The sequence below is a fragment of the Ictidomys tridecemlineatus genome, chromosome 3 (assembly GCF_052094955.1).
Source record: "Ictidomys tridecemlineatus isolate mIctTri1 chromosome 3, mIctTri1.hap1, whole genome shotgun sequence".
In the NCBI taxonomy this organism is placed as follows: Eukaryota; Metazoa; Chordata; class Mammalia; order Rodentia; family Sciuridae; genus Ictidomys; species Ictidomys tridecemlineatus.
Genome location: NC_135479.1, coordinates 48,494,383 through 48,516,939, shown reverse-complemented (window position 1 = coordinate 48,516,939; position 22,557 = coordinate 48,494,383). Strand labels below are relative to the sequence as shown.

The 22,557-nt window shown below is 54.2% G+C and overlaps 1 protein-coding gene across 2 annotated transcripts in view; it reads right to left on the bottom strand.

Annotated features, from left to right (window-relative positions):
* Positions 1-22,557, bottom strand: part of Spns2 (SPNS lysolipid transporter 2, sphingosine-1-phosphate) — a 36,799-nt gene extending 14,242 nt beyond the window's left edge. Inside the window, exons 1-2 of one of the 2 annotated variants that reach the window (XM_078042693.1) lie at positions 21,976-22,557; positions 7,772-7,837 (exon numbers count right to left, since the gene is read on the bottom strand). In XM_078042693.1, the coding sequence (XP_077898819.1) occupies positions 7,772-7,837; positions 21,976-22,345 (436 nt within the window). In that variant the 5' untranslated portion in view covers positions 22,346-22,557. The remainder of the gene's footprint in view (positions 1-7,771; positions 7,838-21,975) is intronic. The other variant, XM_078042694.1, reaches the window with a different exon arrangement.

Sequence of the window (22,557 nt, the reverse complement as noted above, 5' to 3'; positions counted from 1 at the left end):
TGCTTCCTTCCCCTCAGAAAATATAACATGATTAACCATCAGAGCACAGATAATAAAGTAGTGAAATAAGTGGGAGGTGATGACGTTTGAAAACGTATTGTCTTGTTTTAATATAAATTATTTAATAGTAAGTTTATATAACTCAGTTTTTAACAATGGTTGCATCTAACAACCACTCTCACGATTCCTGAAAATCTAACAATCGACTCTCATGAGCCAGTAGGAGCCAGCTCCGGCACGCCAACTTCCTCATCTGTAAAATGAAGATAAAAATAGCAGCTCCCCTGGGCTCCTGCTCCAGTCCTAGATGAGATAACATGGGTAAGGTGCTTCACGCCACACCCTGCCCAGAGCTGGCCAGCCCGATCAACACTGGGCCCTTGTGTAGATCAGTCACAGCCGGATATTATTTCCTCAAATCTAGAAAAAGAATGTTTTCCTGCTGAACCTGCCTCCCAGGAACTGCCTGAGATCAGATTAGGATGTGGGCAGGAAGGAGATTTCAGGGGCATCAGGATTTATACACGTTAGGGCAGAGGACAAATTGCTTTCTCTGTGCCTGTCTGTGCCAGGTGGGGGGTGGATGGAAAGATCAGAGTAGGGGATGCCCCCTGTCTGATCCCATCTCTAGGTTGCCCCCACTTAAAGGGCTAAATGGCTGGAGAACCAGCAAGGAGCACCACATCCCACCCGGATAGTGAACCGAGGTTTCCTGAAGGCAGTGATGTCCACGCTGGGCCCTGAAGCGTGCATAGGAGTTTACTGTGATGATAGACCTCAAGTCAACAGTATGTACTAAAATGTAAATTCCAGATCTTCTGAGCAGTACCGTATAAGGGTTGGTGGGGCGTAATGCCTATTGCTAATACCTGCACTTATCATTTCTGAAACACTGTAGGTGAGGCCTGGGACACACCCTCCACCTATTCACAATTTTCTCGGTGGATTCTCACTATTATCTTCATCTTACCAAGGAGATAATAGAGGCTGAGACAAGTGATGTCACACAGTGAGTGTGGCCGAGACAGAATTTAAACCCCAATTTGGCTGACTCCAGAGTCCTTCCTCTAAATCACACCACAGGCTTGCCAGACTGGGAAGGGGTAAGGTCCCAGCTGATATGCCCAAGGTCAGAGAAAGGTCAGGACACGCTGGGGACAGCAAGGAGATGGGTTGGGCTGTGACATGGGAAGGCCATGGAGGAAGTAGGGGGAGATGAGGCCCTAGAGGGAGACTGGGCCCTGAAGACCAGGACTAAGTCTGGGTTCTAGAACCATGGTGTGCTCTGTTCTTCCCCAAGAAGGGGGCACTTTGAAAAGCACACACGGGGTAAGCAGAGGAGGCTGAAGCAGGTAACCCAGGCCTTGGCCAGACTCTGGGTGCCCTGCTCCATCCCACTCTCAGGCCCACAGGACAACAGAAGAGAACTTTCCCCTTCTGACCCCTGAGCTTCTGCCTGCTCATGTGGGCATGGATAGGAACAGCCGGAACCATGGATGGACTCCTTTCAGAAGCAGTACGCCCTGCCCCCACCTACCAGCCCCAGCCTGGCCAAGGTCACCAAGCATCTGCATGCCTTTAGCTCACCTGAACCCCATCATTCTGTCCCCATTTTACAGATAGGGCCACTGAGGCCCCAAAGGGTACAAAATTTTGCCCCTGATGACATAGACTGCCTGCCCCTCTGTGTCTTTCCCTTGGAGACAAAGAAATCCAGAGTCAGGAGGGAGATTGAGTCCATCTTTGTAGCCTCACCCACCACTACCCCACCCCACCCAGCCCCACACAAGAGGGAGGACCCCCTGCCAGTCCTCAGGGGGACCTGGTACTGTAGGGGTAGAGACAAGAGGAGGAATTTTCCTGGCAAAGAATTGTACCTGATGGGGACCGCAGAGGCTCATTCAGCCAATAGGCAGCTCTGCAGGAAATACACTGGCCCAGGCCAGAAGCTTCTCCAGCCTGCCCGCCCCCCCAATGCCCATCCCCCAGCCCATAGTCTTTGTTTGTTGGGGGGAGCTTTCTGGCCAGACTGGCTGCCCCACCACCTGATTTGGGTAGGGGTGGCTTTCCCAGCAGTTCCCGCAGGAGGACATCCTGTGGCCAGGGTGTGGGGAAGCCCTGCTCAGCTCACGTGTGCTGAGCCCACAGGTCTGGGACAATGGAGCCGCAGGGCAGGATGCCAGGCCAGGGGGGGCAGGGCCACAGGCAGCAGGGTGGGAGGGGAGAGCCTGATCCAGCAGCGAGAACTTGGGCTCAAAGCCTCACTCCCTCTTCCTCATGGGCTGGCCCAAGGCCATCAGAAACACAGGGGGCCGGACAGGGTGCTATCCACCTCCCCCAGTAGTCCCAAAGTCCAGGGTGCCAACGGCAGCCAGAAGCTCAAAGCACCCGCACAGGGGACTCAGTGTCCTTGTAGGCAGCCACCCAAGACCCAGTCCATGGTGAGGGAAGCCACCCTCACCACATACCTCACATGTGGCCTGTTTGAACTCAGAAAGTGGTCCTAGGGTTGGGATGGAGCTCAGTGACTGAATGCATGCTAACAAGTGCAAGGCCCTAGGTCCAACTTCAGCACTAAAAAAACAAACAAAAAAAAACAATGTGGTCCTGGTCCTGGAGCAAGAGAGGGCAATATCTGAGCTAGGAGATCCCTGGCCTCCTACTTAAGAGCCTGCATTTAGTTCCTGCCTGGGCCTGGGCTGAACCAGGGCTATTTTTACAAAGCCGAAGCTCCAACTGACCCGTTATTTTGAGAGATTTGCCATCGTCCACATCCTGTGGGTAGGGACGGTGCTCCAGCAGGATGGATTGGGTGGGGGTCAGGCTGTGTCATTCAAGGACAGCCCAGCCCATCCCAGCTGGCCCCCAAACAGATGGCAGCCCACTATGGAAGCCCATCATGCTCAAATGTCCCACAGGAAGGACAGGAACCACCTCCCTTTTCATGTCCTGCTTGGGATAGAAACCTGTGGCCTCAGCAAGCAAGGCTCTTAGGCCGCCTTCTGAATGGGAGCCCTGGGAGGATGGTCAGAAGGGCCGCCCAACCTTGCCTGCAGAACCCAGGCCTGCTGGAATGGAGGATGTCACTAAACTGGCCAAGCCCTAGGGGAGAGGAGTAAAGCCAGGAGACTTGGCCCCAAAGCACAGGCACTGTCTGGTTTCAGTCTGAGCTGGCTCTTCCCCCATCCCCACCTCCTCAACCCTTGCGCTTCCTCCTGACCCCACAAACCCCAACCCTGAGTGTGTTTTAACCTCCTCTGCCATCCACTCCTGCTCTGGGCTCCACCAGAACACCGTGATGCATGCAACTTCTGTCTACCCTGCTCCAAAACCTTCTCTAGCTCTCCATTGCCCCAAGACAAAACTGGAGATCTTATCCCAATCTGCAAGCCTTTCACAGTCAGACCCACCCACTGCCCTGCCTCCTGTCCCTCCATTCTCCCTACTCCAGCAAACAGCTGACAAACCACAGCTCACTAAAGCCAGGCACTGTCACAAACGTCACTTTTACTCTCTTCCCTGTGCTACATTTATGCCAATCCTTCAGCCCACAGTCAGAATTACAGCTAATAATTCTCATTTGCTCATAATTCTCATTTGCTTATTTTCAACTACATCCATTCTGCTTGTTAACCCATCAGATTAACACATTTTTTATTTCAATACTTACATTTTTCCCTTCTAGAACTTCCGGCTTTTAAACATCTCCCCGTTCTTTTCTCATAATGTGCTATTCTTGTCTTATCAATCCTAATCTTTCTTTTGAACTTTGAAAATTAAGCTCACCTAATTTTAAAGTCCTTTTAAAATGAGTCTATTCTCTGTAGTTTTTCAGGCAGCTTTAGGGCCCTCTCGTGAAGACGAGTTTCCTGCTGGGTATGGTGGTGCACCCCTGTAATCCCCAGGAGCTCAGGAGGCTGAGATAGGAGGATCATGAGTTCAAAGCCAGCCTCAGCATCTTAGCAAGCCACATAGCAACTTAGTAAGACCCTGGCTCAAACTAAAATATAAAAAAGGGCTAGGGATGCGGCTCAGTGGTTAAGTACCCCTAGGTTCAATCTTCAGTACCCCCCCCAAAAAAAGAGAGATGAGTTTCCTGTGTGGTTTGTTAATTTTGAATTTGAGTTTGCTGGGAATTTTCATCTGGGCCCCATGCAGGCTCTGGGATATGAACAGTTTGGGATTTGCTTCTTTTGGATCCCCTGAAAACACAGAGCCTCCATGGAGAAGGTCCTAGTCCTGCAAGGAGTAGGAAGAGGAACCAGCCTCTCTGCATAAAGCCAGAGCCAGGAAGGAAGTGTCCATCTGTGTATAGAGGCTCTACCAGCACAAGTGCCTGCCAGCTTGGAGCACAGTTTGGAATCAGGGAACTTGCCTGAGCTCTGGGAAGGACACTGAATCATCCCCCTGACCCTGGAGCCCAAGCCTGCACTGCCCAGTCATCAGAATGAAGAAGCCCTGAGCCAGGAAACTGGGCCAGACTGTGATGCTTTGATGAATCTGGGTGATGAACATGTGAAAATTCTTTGTCCTCGACTCTCTACTTTCACATATGTTTAAAATATTCCATGAAAAAAAAATGTTTATATTAAAAATACTATAACAAGTGTTGAAGGCATGAATCTGATCTCTAAATATTCTGAATTAGTTGGCTTTGATTCCAGCTCCCACTCCAGTTTTTGACTTCAGCTCCTTGCTTCTGACACCTGGGAATTTCCCCATTAGCTTTAGCTTTCAAGCTCAGCCATGTAATTTAAACGTGTTTTCTTGGCATATTTTATCTAGCTTGGAGGGGAGGGGAAGGTTTCCTAGTATCTACTAAATCTGACAAACCGGCTACATAAAAGTCCTTTCCCCTGAACAAACCCTAACTCATCCTTCAAAGCCCCCATTCAAATGTCCCCTCCTCAGAAGTCTTCTTCACATGCCACCTAGGTGGCTAGGTACAAACTCTCTACCATCCACCAGGCTCCCACAGTACCCGCTGTGCCTGAGCGGTGATCTGATGAGCCATCAACAGAGGGAACCTACCTGAGGGCCAGGACTGAGTCTGGGCAGAACCCAGCATGGGGCCTGCCAAGCGGTAAGTTGAGAAGCAGCTGCCCCTTTAGATGTGGGTTATGGGGGATTCCAAAATTGCAAGACCCAAGAAAATTGCAAAAGCCAAAATTCTGCGGTGGGCTGTCACAGAGGCTAAGCTATGGTTCTTTCAGGTGACCCAGGAGCCTGGTCTGAGCAAGCAGCCAAGTGCAAGGGGAATGCTGAAAGTGGGCCCTTCCCAAACCAGTGATGTTCTGGTCCCAAGGGGAAACAGCAAGGGCAGGCCCAGGCCTAACCCTCAGTTACCCCCCACCCTGCCTCCCAGCCCAGCAGCCCCTTGTGCCCACAAATAAGCAGGCCGCCACTCCCAGCCCTGGCCCTTTGATCCGGGCAAGCACCAACACCCAGCTGGCGCCCTCCACACCGGCTCCAACCTTATCAGGCTTGGGGAAGAGACAGGTGCCTGGGGCACAGGCCAATTAGGTGACTTGTTGAGTTACCCACTGAGTCACATCCTGGTCTAGCACGACTGGCTTCAATGGCCAAAGAGGTAAGGACACTCGGGGAACCATCCCAGGGGTGCCAGTTGTGGGTGGCAGGCTAAAGGCCACAGGGTAAGGACTCACACAAGAGAGTCTATGAATGCTGGAAATTCTCACCAAGCCCAGAAATCTCTCCCACCCCGCTGAGATGTCAGACATGTGGACTCCCCCACAAGCCAAGTGGGCTGCCACTACAGAGGCCTCCTGGGTCCCTATTCCAGGCCTGCTACTCTCTCACCATGAGACCTTAAGCAAGTTGGTTTGCTCTCTTGACCTGTCTCTTTGTTGGGCAAGTGAAGCCGGAAAAAGCTGTGTGGCCACTGGAAGACCCAAAAGAGATGATGCTTGTGGGTGATGTGTCTACATATGCTGGGGATATAGCACATTTGGTAGAGTGCTTGCCTCGTATGCACAAGGCCCTGGGTTCAATCCTCAGCACTACCAAAAAGGAAAAAAAAAAGTGCATAAGGAACCAGAACACTGACCTGCACAGCTGTCTTGGGGCCAATGCCCCCCACCCTCTCCCTGGAAGGCTCTGTGGCCTTAGACATGTTTATGTAGGGGTGTTAAATGGAGGAGGATCAGGGTAGAGCCTCCTTCCAGATCAGTCAGCAAGGCCAGAACAATGAGGCTCAGGGGCTGCGAGCTGGATGACTAGGGTGACGAGGCTCTCCCCTGCCCCTTCCTCACCAGCTTGGCATCCTACTTCCTCCCCAGATCCCACCAGCTTGAACCCATCTTCTTGGTCAGCGCTGGTCACTGTGTGCAGGGCCCAGGAGGCTGGAGGGAGCTGTCCCAGGCTGTGTGGCAGGCTGACTTATTCTGGCACAGACAGGGAGGCCCAGGAAGGAACAGGGGAGGGGGTTGGGCTCCTGGCCTGGATAGAGGCAGTGTCTGCCAGGGCAGGGACCTAACCACTTGTGGGGGACGCTGAGCCACATGACCTTGCTCCAACCTTGCTTAGTAAGTCTCATTTATTAAGACTGAGCCCAGGAGCCATTATATCCCCTCTCTTTCAGCCCCAAGACCCCATCCGGGATGTAAGGACAGGTGGACTGACTGAGTGGCTGGGGCACTCTGTGAGCTCAAGGAGGCATTGTACATATTGGAATGCTACCTAGACAGGTCAGGCAGGTTCCTGGACAGAGCTGGCACATTCCATCCCCTCCCTCTTAGGAACCCCAAGCTGGGGAAGGGGTTCACAGACTCAAATGCACATCAGGGATCTTCTCCTACACATCTGGCTAGGCCTCACAGCTAAATGGAGTCCAGAATCAAGGGCCAAGAGATAGGCATTAGGCTAGGGTCACACAGCAAGGCTGGGGCCACATCAGGACTAGACCTCCTCCCCTAGCCCTGGGATAAAGCACTAGATTGAATCTCCACCCAGGCAGCCAGGACCTGCTGAGCATGACCAGCAATGGTAACAACCAGTGGATAGGCCAGGGAGCCAGGGCCTTAGTCCCTTGGGGTCGTGGTGGGGCAAGAACCCGGGGGACAAGGGAGACATGGTCTCTTCACAGAGGGAGGGGCCAATAGGCTGGGATAACTGCTCAATGGCCTCCCACATAGTCCTTGCTCAGCTTATAGCGGCCTAGAGGGGCTCTGCCCTACCTCTAGCAGTCCATCAGAAGGTTAAGACTCCAAGGGAAAATGGGGCAGGGACTCCCAAGCCTCAGTTTCACCCAGGCTCCAGGTTCTCCGTCTCTTGCCTGGGTTTGGGAACCTTCAGGGGTTGACCAGGTGGACTCTTTCACTTTGCCATCTAAGAGGTGGTTCCCAGGGTTAATGGCAATGGAAGGAATTGGGAAATGGGGGCAGGAGATGGAAATGGTCACATTGGTTCACTGGCATTGCACAACCCACTCATCTAAGGAGGTCCCTTCATCAGCCTCGGGAAGGGACCCCATCACTAGGTCTCAGTGAGACCCTAGGACACAAAAAGGTCACACAGGGTTTGGGCCCTTGGCCTCGGTGTGTCTGTCTCTCAAGCCCCTGGGGCAGGTGGTATGTGTTACAAGAAAAAGCAGCAGAGGCTTGGACAAGTGCCATTTGTGGGTGGCAAGGGTGAGATCTGATGAAAAGCCCGTGCTGCCTCTGGGAGTCAGGACTCGGGGAAGAAGAACCCTCGGCCAACAGGAGGAGATGCCAGCACCTGGGCGGGCCGCAAAGGCGGGAGGTGGCCTCACCTGACTGCAGCAAGCCAGCGCCTCGGTCCTTGACCCCAAAGTGCTGCTGGATGTCCAGAAGGACACCTAGAGAGGGAGACAGAGGATGTTTATCAGCAACTGTGTAACACCTGGGTACCCCATCACCCCACCCCACCTAGGAGACCCCTCCTCAGCCCAGCCCAGCCCAGCCCAGCCTCCTTTCCCACCTTCAAAGCCCAGCTAGGTCCTACCCCAGAACCACCCTGCTATGACCTCCCCGCTGCCCAGGCCTCCCTCTTGGTCCCACTGGGCCTCCCATGTGCAGCCTGGGGATGGGGCCTCACCCCAGTGTAGGGGCCCACAGTGCAGAGAAGGGTGAGGCTCCCCTGTGGTCACTCCACCCTGGGGGCAGCCACACCTCCTATCTGCCAGCCTAAGCCTTTTGCCCACTTGTGGCCGAACCCTGGCTCAGACACAGGGACCTAAGCAACAGGTAGGTACGGGCCCAGCCCTCAGGGAAACCACAAAGCCTAAAGGGCAGGGGTGACTCCAGGCGTATATACAGACATGAGTGCACACACGCTAGCTCCAGCTGCCCTCCAGATTAAAACCAGGACTCCCTGTTTGTCCAACCATAGGAGGTAGGATGCAGTCTGAAAGCACGTGGGGCTCCAGGCCTGCTTTTGGGGGGAAAGGGAGTTCTTGAGACCATGCCTGCTCCCAAGTCCCAGCTACCTCCCCTGTCCTCTTAGAGCTCTGCCCGTCAAAGGGGAACCTGGAAGCCTTGAAGCCACCCAGAGTTGCCCACAGACAGGCAGGCAGACAGACCCAGGCTACGGGAGGCCCAGCAGAATCCTGGGCCCCGCCCCGCCCCGCCAGCTCTTAGCCAGGGCTCCTGAATCAGCCCCTGGCCCCACCAGCCCCAGGGGCCCCACCTCAGCTTATCTCTGAGGACAGCAGGATCTGGGGGGCCACAGGTCTCAGCCCCCTTCCTGAGAAGGGGTGGGGGAGAAAAGAGGAAGAGACAGGGCCCTGCAGGGGACAGAGGCCTCTGGGGGACTCCCAGAGCTCTTGGTGAGGATAACAATGACGGCCTTATACGTGATGGTAGTTTACATTGCTGAACATTAAGTTATTCATTTGTTAAACCGTCATATAGCCTAATCAGGCAGGTGCTATTATCTCACTTGCCAGATGAGGAAACTGAGGAGAGGAAGTCCACTTATGGGTTCAAAGTCACACAACAGGGAAGCGGGGCAAAGCAGAACCCCCGAGCACTGTATCGGGGTCCAGTCTGGCAGCTGGGGCTTAGGATTCAAAAGACACCGAGAGGCTTGAATATTAGGTTCCTCTCAAGACCCAGGCTGGGAAGCTGAGCAGTTTCCCAGCTGCAGGGTCAGACCCAGCTGGTGTTCTGGCAGTCTGACAGCCCAGAGAAACTGGCCTCCTCCTTGTTAATGCCCTGAGTGAATTCACCACAATTACCCTAATGAAGAGGCTGTGTGAGGCTCAGTTAATGACTTAATAACCAAAGCCTAATGGGGCAACAGCCTTGCCTTCAAGGTGGAGGCCAGGGGCCAGTCCTGGGCTGGTAGGTCCCAATGGGCCTCTGGGCCTGGGTCAGGGCACTTCAGCATCCCAGTTGGTGGCCCTGCCATCCATAGGCCCACTGCCATTCCTTTAAGGTTATTTCAGTTGCCTGATCTTCTAAGTAGTCTTCCCTGATTTCTCCCCTTTCCTCATCCCAAATGAGTTACAGTGCCCCATCTATGTCCCCAGCCCCATCTATGTCCCCATCCTAGCTTTGGTACTGCTCTTTAGGACAAGTTAGGATTCTATAGGGAAGACACACAGGGACGGGGATATGAACTACTGGGACCCAGTGTGGCCAAAAGCTAAGAGACAATATTTATTGCTTTTTGCTAACTTCAGGGCACAGTGAGGCTTTAAGGATGGCATTTCTATCCTTGGCATGCATGCTGGTATTTGTAATTATCATTTCCATTCTGCATATGAAGAAACCAAGGCTCTAAGACCCAAAACTCTTTGTCATGCAGCACATTAGTTTTTGGTGGTCTGAAAATATAGATTAAAAAAAAAACAAACTCCATTTCCTCCCACTACACACTCATAACAAACTGCTTCTCTGACCAAACTGTAGGGGGTGGGGGTCCCCACACATCAAATAGGCAATTAACTCTGCAGCAGACACCAGCTGGGTATTCTCTAATTCCACTCGTTTCTGACACTATCTACCCAAGAGAGCATCAGATCCCCAAAGCAGAGGACTCAGCCCCAAGACCATTCCCCCCCACTTTAGATGCCCACCACAGCCCCAGGCTATTTTACCTGTATAAATTGGGGTTCCCACGATCCTCTTCTTGGGTTTGATCAATTTGCTATAGCAACTAACAGAACTCATTTGCTTGGTTTATTATTATTTTTTAAATATTTTTAGTATAGAAGGGACATATTTATTTTTATGTGGTACTGAGGATCAAACCCAGTGCTTCACCCGTGCTAGGCAAGCGCTCTACCCCTGAGCCACAACCCCAGCCCCTCACCAGATTTATTATAAAGCACACAGATGAAGGGATGCTGGAGAACATGGAGCTTCCATGTCCTCTCCAGGCTCACCCGCCTGCAGGAATCTCAGCACTTCCACTATCCCCACACTCTCCAAATCTGGGGCTTTGGGGTTTTCTGAAGGTTTCATTGTATAGTCACATAGTCACAGCTGATTATATCTTGGCCAGGTGTGATCAGCTCAATCTTCAGCATCTCTCACCTCCCTGGAGGTTGAAGGTAATACTGAAAGACCCAACCCTTAGCCTTCCCTGCGACCTGCCCCTATCCTAAAGCTACCCAGGGACCAGAGGGCATCAGTCATTCATTAGCATAAAGAGACTGATCATTTTGAAGATTTCCAGGATTTTAGGAGCCCTATGCCAGGAGGCAGGAAGAAGACCAAACACATTTTTCTCAATATCCACCCAGGGTCTGCTCCTGAAAAACAAAGTTTGGTCTTCTGCCACACTACCTCTTCATGCATTGCTCTTGTCCCCAGCCCACAGCCCAGCACATAGCTGGACCTCAGGGACTCTCTGTGGGGCAGATGCACAGATGGATGGGTGGCCATGAACTGGGCACGGGACATGGTGAGTCAGCTCCAGAACACAGAACAGGGACTGTCACAGTTTTGGTAGATGAAAGGATGGGTGGAGTTGGGAGATGGTAGGAGAGTAAAAACATCCCCAAGGCCCAGGACTGTGGGTCTCTATCCACAGCTCAAAGGAAGGACGTGGGTTGGAGGCAACCAGAGCTCACAGTTCCACAGCCAAAGCGTTCTTGTTTCCTCCCTGCAGCACAGCAACTGGACCCTTCCCCATCCATTGATTTCAAGGCCCAGCATTTGCCTCTGCCTCCAGGAAGCCTTCCCTGACTTCTTCCCCCACACAGAGTTCTTAGTAAGGGGAAGAAATATTTCTCCACATCCAGGTAGGCATCCAAGGCCCCTGGGAGCTCCTGGGCAGTCTAGAACCCTGGACATAGGAAACCCTGGATCCCTACCACCATCCATTTTACCATCAGGAGGGAGCATAGCCTTGAACTCCACCTGAACTCCAAGAAGAGGGCCAGAGAGCAGGACTTTTGCAGGCTGTGAGGCCCATGGCCAGGCTCTGTCTGGATGAGGCCATGGCCACAGGAGGGCAAGATCCTGCTGGCTGCTGGCACGGGAAGCGTGTGTCACAGCAGCTCGGCCGTCGTCTCACATTTTCCTCCAGGGCCCCAGCCTGGCTGGGCCCGCACACCCCCGCCCTTCTTGACCACAGCCTTATTTTTAGCCTCTTTCCTGGAGGCTGAGGTTTGGTGGGTCACAGGACGGGCCTCACGCCCAGGAACAGCTTCCCACAGCTCAGGCCAAGCCAAGACCCCAGCCCCACCATCTTGGGGACATGCAAGGTGGGGCTCCCACCCCAGAGGCAGCCCCCGCCAGCCCAGCCCACAAGGCCAGCCTCTCCAGGCAGCCACCCCTAATCCACATCCTGAAAGGCTCTCTGGCCCCAGGGTCCCCATCCCTCCAGGACACATTCTGGAACCACAGGAGCCCCTGGGTTTTCTCATCCACTCACACCAGTCTTGCCTATCCCGGCTCTCTCCCCCGAGGCGGGGGTCTCTGCTATCTGAGGCCCACTCTCTCCAGTCCTGCAGAGATCCCACCCCATCAGCCCCTGACTTGGGCCTGGGTTTTCATCCTCCCCTTGATTTTTGTCTCCCACACAGCAGCCCAGACACCTGCTCACATCTCGCTCACCCCACCTATGAGGACAACCTTGATCTGTCTCCTTCGGCCAATACTCCTCCTCCCTCTTCCTACAGAGTGGAAGTTGTTGTTGTTGAACCAGGGGTTGAACCCAGGGGTGCTTACCCACTGAGCCACATCCCCAGCCCTTTTTAAAATATTTCTATTTAGAGACAAGGTCTCAGTGAGTTGCTTAGGGCCTCGCTAAGTTGCTGAGGCTGGCTTTGAACTTGTGATCCTCCTGCCTCAGCCTCTCACACCACGTGGGCCACCATGTCCGGCTCAATGGAAGCTCTTGAAAGAGTTCTCTCCCCCAATTCCAAGTCCTCACCTGCATTACTGCCCTGAGGCCAGCCGCCTCTGTGCTCATCTCCACAGACTCTCATGCCTCCATTTCTCAGCCTCCTGGACTCTCATTCCACAGCTCTCCAGCTGGTCCCCTTCTCTGAGCGGCACCAGTGCAGCACCCAAGCCAAGTACCTGGCAGTCAGCTGTTACCTTCTTCCTGCCTCCCTGAGCCCCAGGAATAGGCCCCAGCAAGCCGTCTCTTTTTCTCCAGCCAGCCTCCTCCCCAGCCTCCTCGCCTCCAGCTTCTGCTGACCCAGCCACATCCCTTGTGCAGTTAGATCTCATCAGCACTAAGCAATCACCAACCAAGTTCTAGGCCCTGAGCTGGGGCTCTGGAGCCGTCTAGGCCATCTCTGAACTCAAGGAGCTAATGCTGTGGCCTTGTGGGTGTCATCTCTTGCCACGCCTCAAGTCACCCAGGACTTTCTCAAGATCTACTGCCAGGTCCCTGGTTCAGCAATGCTAACAGGGCACATATTTATGTGAACTGAGTGCTTCCTGTGTGGCAGACACAGTCTGAAGAGCATTAGCTCATTAAGTGTGACTGCCCAGTAATGCACAGTGGCTCCCCAATCGCTGTCTGAATAAAGTCCAGGGCAAGAGAGCCCTGGAGGCCCCCAGGATCTGGCCCTAACCCAGCCAGAGCAGCCACTATCTGGGCCTCCATTTCTTCCTGGGTAAATAAAGAAGTTAGGAACTTCAGCGGTGCCCAGGCCTGCCTGAGAATCCCAATCCCCTTTAGAGAGGGTGCTTGTTAGAATATAGCCTCCTGGGCCCCACCTAGGTCTGCAGAATCACCCAGAAGGGAGGGCCCTGTGACTTGCCCATCACAGTCTGCAGCTCCAAAACCCAACTACCTGCGTCCTCTTCCTGCCCCATCCATTTCTGCCTCATCCTCCAGGGCCCAGATCCAATGCCTACCAGGGTGCCCCCCTCCCTCCTCTGAGGCTCTTGGTAAAGTGGACCCTAAAGGGGCCCCCCAGAGCTCGATGGCCTCTGGCCCTGATTCACCCAGAGGGCTAGTTCCAGATACTCATGGTGAGCACCCATCACAGCTGGGTGGCCCCAAAAGAGTCAAGTCCAGCTCTAGCCAGGTAAAACCTGCTGACATGACGGAGTCCTTGAAAGGCCAAAGGGTAAGAGAGCACTGACCTTGGGAGCACTAGCTCAGACAACCTTGGATATCAGGTGCAGAAAGCAAGATCCTGAGGTCTCTTCCTGTCCACTCAGCAGGAACAGACTCCTGGGTGCTCAACCTTGTTCCCTCACATTCCCCAAGCACTGTCTTTATCACCACCCAGTCCCTCCTCCTGAACATCTCTCAGAGCAGCAGGCAGCTTAGCTGAACTCTCAAGAGCATAGGCTTCAGAACAAGACCATCTGGGTTTTACACCCCAATTTTTCCACTTTCCCTGCTGTGTGACCTTAGTCAGTTAAACTACTTAACCTCTCTGACCCAGTTTGCTCCTCTGTAATATGACTTGGTTTCAAGACTGTTTTCCACAGGGTTGTTTTGAGGTTTCCGTCGTTTAATCCACCTAAAGTGTTTACAACAGTGGCCGGCACATGGTAGGTACTCAATAAACGTCACAAACGTTATCAGTCATCATTAACTAATGGCACAGGAACAGCCCCAGTCAAGAATGTGGAACCCTCCCCTCGGTTTTCTTTTTTCCAAAATGGGAGCAGGCACTTAGAAAGATGGACCCTAGGGACCTGAAGGGATGGACTGCTGCCATCGGTCAATCCCTCTCAGAGGGACCCTGTCCTCCTGTGGAGGCCTCAGCACTGGCTCAGTTTTGCCCCCACTCCAGCGCTCAGCCACAGCTCCCACCCCTGGTAATTACAGGGGCCTAAGAGCCGGGCTCTGCTGACCTTGCTCGGGATGGCGAAGGCCGGGAAACCACAGCCTGGCCCCTCTGGCACCCCCACAGCCAGGGGCCCGCCAGGCAGTCCCTGAGCCAGGGACCCCAGCTCCCAAGCACACACACTCACACCTGCCCTGGGATCTGCCTCCTGTCTCCAGCAACAAGCCGAGTGACCCCTTCTCTGAGCTTCTGGTTGCCCTGCTGTGTCCATTCCTGCATCTCAACTGAGTTTGCTTTAAATGGGCCAACCCTCCCTCCCTCAAGCCACTCTACAAACCTGTCATTCATGTCTCTGTGGGCACCATGAAGATGAGGCCCTCCAGAGCTTTGGCCTCTTGGAAGAACACCCCATCCCCACCCAAGAGCCCTGCCTGCAGACCCCACCAGTCCCAGAGAGGCACCATCCCCGGAACCCAAGAGCCCCCCCCCTCCTCCCAGCCACTTCTCTCTGCCTAGAGTGGGCGGGGCCCACAGCCGGGCCTCTGGTCTGTGGTTCTAGCCTATCATTTGGGGCCAGCTTTCCTGGAACCAGACTCTGCCTTAGCAATTTGGGGGCTCTGCATAGCCACTCCTTCCCAGCTCAGCCTCCCAGCCCTGTCCTGGCCCAGGGACTCCCCAGACCACCAGGAGTCCGGAACGAGGTGGCCATAGCCTTATTATGACCCTCAGGGGATGTAACTGGTACGTTCACTGACACAGGATAAAGCCAGGGCACAGGGACAGAAAGGGTAGGGGAAGATAAAGGCCCCTCAGAGTGGCGCAGGTCAGGCCCTCACACCCTAAACCTGCTCTGGTGTGTGGCTTCGGTGGCCCAAGAGAGCAGAGACCCCTGCTCCCACTTCTCGGGTGGAAAATTGAGATTCAGGTGAATGGACAGAGGCTGAGGGATCAGGCACGAGCTGTCCTCCAAGCTCCTAGACCTGGTTGTGTTGCCACCCTCAGCTAGAAACTTCTAGAAAAAAGGCAGCACCTGGCCCCCACACTCAACACCCATGCCAGTTGCCCTCATATGAGGGCTAGTAATGGTTTTGTGCCCAAGTAACCACAACTGCCCAGGCACAGCCCTCCACAGTTTTCAAAGCCTAAGCATGCTCCTGGCCCCAGGGACTCCAGCCAGCACGCCATGCTCAACAGTGAATGGTCACAGAGACCGGACAGAACTAGGTGCAGGGAGACCCTAGCAAGGTTTCCAGGTGGGGAAAAGTCTGAGGAGGAAGCAGGTCAGGGCCCTGTCCTCCAGCTCCAAACTCTAGCTCATGGATTAACTCTACCTATTTCTTGATCTAATTTCCATTCTTCTGCCCTCAGACACCGGTTCTCCAGGATTCCATTCACCCACCTCTCAGCCACCTGGAGAGGACCAGGCCCAGAGCAGACCAGTGCTGTCCTTCACGAGACCTCGCTGGGTGACCCAGGCCCAGCCCTGTGCCCTCAATGCCTTATCTGCAGAGGAGACAGGGCAAAGACGCCATTGTGCCTTCCTGGATGTCTGGAAGTCACTCTGCCCAACATGGGGGTGGGGGTGACCCATTGTCAAGACTGAGGACAGGGCAGACAAGGACTGCCTTGGACGACTTCCTCTCGTTTCCTTCCTGGAGACATGAGGCCCGAGGCTCATTGTGTGCCCTGGGCTAGACAAAAGGGCAGCACCAGTCACTGGCAGAGAAGCCCTGGCCTCAGCAGCAGTGGCCTGGCCCTTAACCTATCCAAGCCAACAAATGCCCTTTCCACCCACCCTGCAGTCAGACAGGACTGGATCAACCCAAGTCTACCACCCAAGCCTGGGCCAGCCTCACATGCATGCTGGGGTCACAGATAGATGGCCCCTCAAGGCTGGAGGGAGATGGTGACCTTACATGGGGACAGGAGCTGTGATGGAAGCAGAACAAGATGCAGCCAAAAACCAAGAGTTAGAGGCTGGGGGTGTGGCTCAGTGGCAGAACACTTGCCTAGCATGTGAGAGACCCTAGGTTCCATCCCCAGCACCACAAAAAAAAAAAAAAAAAAAGAAAGAAAGAAAGAAAACAAGAACAAACAAACAAACAAACAAAAAACAAAAAAAAAACCAGTGTTAAGTGCCTAGTTCCACCCAGAGAATTGGAGAAGCCCTCCTGGAAGGAGTGCAGAACACTACCAGGACCCACCAGGGCAAATGGAGGCTGGCAGCTCCTGGGGAACAGACCTGATTATCCTGGGGGAGAGAGATGCAAGCGCAGCCAGCAAAGCAGACGAAAGTTCCGGAGACCAAAAACCCCATGAGGACCTGACCACAGCAAGAGAGGGACAAAATCTCTATTCAGGGGCTGGGGATATGGCTCAAGTGGTAGCGCACTCGCCTGGCACGCGTGAGGCACTGGGTTCAATCCTCAGCACCACATAAAGATAAAATAAAGATACTGTGTCCACCTAAAGCTGAAAAATAAATATTAAAAAAAAAATCTCTATTCAGGGATCAGAGGGGGGTGGTGTCAGGATCTCCCTTGAGTCACACAGCAAAACCAGCAGCAAGAAGCTCAGCCCCAGAGACACTCAGGGCCCAAGAGGGAGCCCAACCCCAGAATCCTGGGGCTCTGGAAGTGTTATTTGCCTCCCCTTTTTCTTCTTTTTTTGGTGTGACTGGAAAATTGAACCCAGGAATACTCTACCACTGAACTGCACCCCACCCCAAAGTCCTTTTTAATTTTTATTTTGAGACAGAGTCTTGCCAAGTTGCCTAGAGCTGGTCTTAAACTTGTGATCCTCCTGCCTCAGCCTCCTGAGTTGCTGGGATCATAGGCATGAGCCACCATGCAGCTTGCCTCCCTTATTCTTATCTGTCTCTCCTCAAGATTTCAGTCCCCCACACCCAAGCAGAAACAAAAGCCACTTCTTTTTGTGGAAGGGTCTAGGGAAGGGATGAGGAGCTCTGTCCCTGGGCAGCTGTGTCTAGGGCAGCCTCACTCCCAGGACAGGCTATGAACTGCATGCAGTCGGTAGCCTTCCTGCCCCAATCACAAAATGGGAAATGGAGGCTTAGGCCAGGGAGGTGTCTGGCGCGGGGTCCCAGGCTAGGTGAGCCTCATGGCACTTCCTCCGACAGGTCAGCCGCGCAGTAGGGGTGCTGGCAGAAGCAGCAGGAGGTGCCTGGGGAGAGAAGCAGCCTTGAGGGAAAGGGCAGCTGGTGATCAGTCACTGTGGCCTCACCTGAGCATGTCCTCTGCCAGAAAGGTGATCAAGATGCTCCACCCTTCAGCCTTTAGCTGGGACTTCCCCACTGTACAGACATGGCAATGACCAGGACAGGGCCACTCAAAGGGGCAGGTTGGGGACTGTGTTTACCCTTAAGGTGACTACCTATCTCGTGGATAACCACAGAGTCACTAGGCTCTAGGACTGGCTTGGTACCTATGTGAAAGACCCTAGGCCTCAGTTTCCCCATCCGTCAGTCCATCTGATAGACTCCACTGGACATAGGGAAGAAATCCACGGGGAGAATGAGCCCCAACCTGACAGCTCCGCCCCGTCTGTATTCAGCGAGGCCACTCAGGGGAAGCCCCCTGAGCCCCAGCTCCTGGCTGGGTCCCTGGGCTCATCTCTCCTTCTGGGTTTGTGTTAGTGAGTGGTTGCCATGGAGACTGGTCTCAGCTTCTTTGGCAGAAAAGGACTCCCCCAGGGCAGGGCTCTGCCTCTTATCACCAGCCCCCACTCCGCCCAACTCCAATGCCCAGTGTGTGGTGGGCTGGATCAAAGGGAAAGAAAATAGGTCTTGGGAAGGGAACAGGTGCCTCAGAAAAGTTGGGAAAGAATCTCAATTCTCCAATAGTCATTCACCAACCATAATTAGTGCCTGGACCAGCTCCCTCTTGCTGGGCCTGGTTCCAGGAGCAAAATGCTACCACCTACACCCTCAGTTCTGCTTCCATTTTACAGATGGCAGAATGGGATCCCGGGGGGCAGAGGCCGCTCTGGCATCAGGAAGCAGAGCTGGGAAGGGAGCGGGTGCTTAAGACCCTCTCCTGAGGGGCTTCCTCCTTCCTCTGACCTGGCAGCCATAGGGGGCTCAGAATACACAGTGGGTGGCTGCTGGGTTGGCATAGCCGAGGGAGCCATGTGTCCTAAGGGAACTCAAACTGCCTGAACTAAATGGAACCCAAATTCACCTCTCCAGGAGGGCTCTTGCCCTGGCCAGCAGAATCTCTGAGCTTCCATATCAGAAGCAGGGGACATGCCCTACCTCCACCCAAGGTTCCTGGAGCTAGAGGGCCTGCTGCATTGGGGAATGACATGTGACCCTGAGAAAGTTCCTTTGTTCTAGGCATCAGTCCCCGTCTGCACAAGGAGGTAGAGGGAAGGATTTAGATGAGATTTCTAGACTAGCTCAATTTCAATGCTCAAGAAGAAAAGGGAATGGGTGCCCGGGCCTCCTCACCTGGGTCTGAGGCCGGCTGCCCTCAGGGGGTTCTCATGGGGAGGTGGAAAGACCATAATTAACAGGATCGCTGGGTGGCGCTGGGTGGCGCTGGGAATGCTAGGGCAGAGGCAGAAGCCACTCGGTTCCCAGGATAGAGCCCAGCCCTGGTGCAAAGGGAGGAGCTAGCAAAGGTGTCTGAAAGGGACTATCACAGACAGAGAAATGGGAAGGACATTCTAGCTGGGGACACAGCTTGAGCCTCTGCATGAAAGAGAAGGCAGCTGACATTTGTAAAGCCTTCAGAGCTATCTGGCCTAGTCCCAGGTGCTTTGGATACATTCTCATTCATTCCACACAGCCCAGGAGGTTGAGATGATCCCACAGAAGGCTCAGGTGATGGCTGCAAGGTCACGCAGCTGGCCAAGCTAAAGAGCGTGGACTGTAGACCAGTTATTGTCCACGCTGGTGACCCCCAGCCAGCTGGTGACTGTCCACTGTGACACTGACATGTGCTGAGAAGGTAAATTATGCACTGGATTTCAAAGACAGTATGAAAAAAATGCAAAATATCCCAGGAATACATTTGATATTAATTACACATTGAAATATGTTGGATACATTAAGTAAAATATATTATTATTTAATTGTATCTTATTTCTTTTTTAATCTGGTTACCAGAAAATTTGAAACTAATGTGGCTTGCATTATATTCCTCTTGGACAGAGTTGGTCTATACCATAAAATAAAGAAATGCACAGGATAAATATAAAGGAGAGTGGGAATTCCTTCCTTCTTTGATGGGGCCCAGTTGTGAGGTTCTCAGAGTTCAAGTGGGCAAATATCAAAGGTGACTGAACAGCAGAGTACCTGCATCCTGCCTCTGTCCCAGGAGCCAACAGGTAGACACAGGCCCTGGCACAAGGAACATAAAGCCATAGTAATTCTACCATAGAGACGGTTAATGTTCCTAAAAAACTGAACTTGGGGGCAGTGGGAGGGAAGTGTCCCATAAAGAGAGAGGTAGCCAGGCTTATCCGGAGAGGAAATCAGCACATGTTATGTGCTGGGGGTGGGGTGGTGCATGAGCCCCAGCCCTGGGCCTCCACAGGGCAGGATGCACAGCCTAAGCTGGGTGTTTGCCCAGGGCTTTCCGGGCCTTCCTCCCCACTGCCCCACACCCCTCTTAGTCACCTATTCCCATCCCCCTGACCAATTCACCAGAAATTAGCTATCTTGTTCCCCCATTCTGACAGTCTAACACATGTAGAGGTAGGAGCAGATAAGCACCAGACCTCCTGATCCCACCCTCTCCCCCTGGCAGAGTCAGTTCCCTCAAGAATGTCAGAGGGGGACAGAGCCAGAAAAAAAAAAAAAATGAGTCGGAAAGTGTTACAGTCCAGATCAGCACCACTTGTTCCTCAGCTGGGAGAGAGTGGGGAGACCTCCAGACAGACTTACTATTAGAGCTAACACCACCTTTGTTGTCCACCTTTGGGGCCATCTTGGATGAGGGCCTGTCCAGGGGCCTTGATTCCCCCATCAAGGTGTACAGAAGGTATACAGAAGCCTACTTTGCACCAATTACAAGTCCCTGATATTCTCCGACTTTTCCCCACAGGGTGGCAGCTAAGCTCCTAGGCAGAATGGCACAAGTACGACAGGGTCGGTACACTGGGGTGTTTTTGTTTGTTTGGGTACTGGGGATTGAACCCAGGAGCACTTTTTAATTTTTTATTTTGAGGCAGGGACTTGCTAAGTTACTGAGGTTCTCACTAGGTTGCTGAGGTTAGCCTTAAACTTGCAATCCTCCTCTCCTGCCTCAGCCTCCCGAGTCCCTGGAATGAATTACAGGCATGCGTCACCACACCCAGAATTTGGGGAGTACTCAATACTGCTCCTGTTCACCAGATCAAGGTAAGAGTCTTTTGGAGATAGCTCAACCCATTGGAGTACTGATACCACTAGTACCTACTTCCAACTCTCCCCAGTGGAGGGACAGAGAGCCCAAAGGGTTTTGCAAGCATGAATTGGGAGAAGGGGAAGCTTCTGCTCTCCCATTAGAGTTTTTCCCTTACACTTGATACAACTCCATTCAACAGACAGGAAACTAAAGCCCAGAGAGAGGAACACCCAGGTGGCATGTATTTAATAATTCACTTGCCAATCATCCCTAAATTTTCTTTAGAGTCTATCCTAAACCTCCCTTTTGTTCTGTGGTGGCAGATTCTGGACTAGCATGTCAAATATCCAGAACTGCTCTCCTCCTGCAGGGAGCCTCCACCTATGCCACCCTGGCCAGATTCCTTTCCTCTCAGCACTATATCATTCCCAGTTGGAGGCCCATCCATCTAGGGCAAGTCCCTACTTCTTGACCCCTGAGAAGTCAGGGAGAGGAGCCAACAGAAGGGAATCTCAGAACCGTCTCCATCCCAAGAGGGGTCAATCAACTCACAAATAGAGAGACAGACCTAAACATAAACTGAGACTGGCCCAAGGTCACACACAAAGCACATTTGGGACAAATCTGGGATTAGAATCCAGTTGTTCTATCCATCTCAATCCCATCTTTATCGCTGATTCCCAGAGGTGTTCACAGAGGATGAGGCCTCCCCTCTTTCGCCCCAGAGGCCGGTGCTGTGCCCCAGGCCCCAAGCGCCATAGAGCAGGGGGAGGCGTCTTCAGGCCTGTAGCCAGGGCCAGCTGCAAACCGCATCCAGGGTCCCCAGGCGCCGCGGACCCGCCCCACCCCTCCCTCGGCTCCCCGCAGGCCGGAGCCTTTGTCAGCCACGCGCTCACAAGCTCACACACACATCCGCGCCGCCACGAGCGCACACACTTAGTCTCCCTGGCGCACACCCGCAAGGGGCGCACACACTCGCCGCACGCACTCTGGGTGGTGGAAGCGGCCGAGGAAGGAAAGAACTGACGGGCCCTGGATACACAGACGGCCTGGGCTAGGGGAAGACGAAGAGAGGCCCGGGAACCTGCGGCTGTGGCGGGAGGGGACGCAGAGGAAAGAACGCAGAGACGCAGAGGAGACTCGGAGAAGAGGAAAACGGAAGGGCCGTCAAGGGCTGGCGAGGACGCGCCGGCTGATTTAGGGATGGAGACTTTTCCAATCCCTGTCCCCTGGTTGTGTGGGGGGGTTTCAGATTAAACCCGTGGAGCACCGGGGCATCACTTGCTCAGTTGTGCCTGAGCATACAGTCCTTGGGGGACTCCACGTAGGGCTTGGATATAGGGAGCCTGGGACCAAAAAGCTCCCTAGGGTACTTCGTTGGGGCGGGGGCTGGGGGGATTCCTGGTCCTCGGGTTGGGTGGGGCACTTGCTCACCTGCCACGGTGTACCTGTCCAGGTAGTTAAGCACGTTGCCCAAGCTGAGGATGGCGGCAGCTGCCCCCCGCCCGCGGCCCAGGGTGGCTGGTTTGGGCTGCTGTGCGCCGGGGCCCTTGGCAGCGGCTGCGCAGCCGGGGGTGCCGGCGATGCTCGGGGGTCCGGACGGGGCCCGCCTCACGCTGCCGGACAGCGTCTGCACCTCATCGTCGGGGGCCACGACTCCAGCGCTCCCGGCGCCCCGCGCCCCGCAACAACCGCTACCGCCGGCCCCTCGCTGCGCCCCCCGGCGCCGGCGCCGCCGCTCCGCGTCCGCCTCCTCCTCCTCCGCGCCGCCCGCCGCCGCCGAGGCGCATTCCAGGCACATCATGCCGGCCGGGATCGGGGCGGCGGGGGGCGCGGGGGCCGCGGGGCCCAGCTTGGGCCCTCTCAGTGCGTGCGTGCGCTGCGGAGCCGCCGCTGCACCATCCCGGCTGGGCCCCGTCGGCTTCTGAGCTCAGGCTCGGGCCCCGGCTGCGGCGCTGCCACTGTTCAGCCCGACGCGCCGCCGTCGCCGCGGCGGCTCTGACAGCTGCGGTCCGG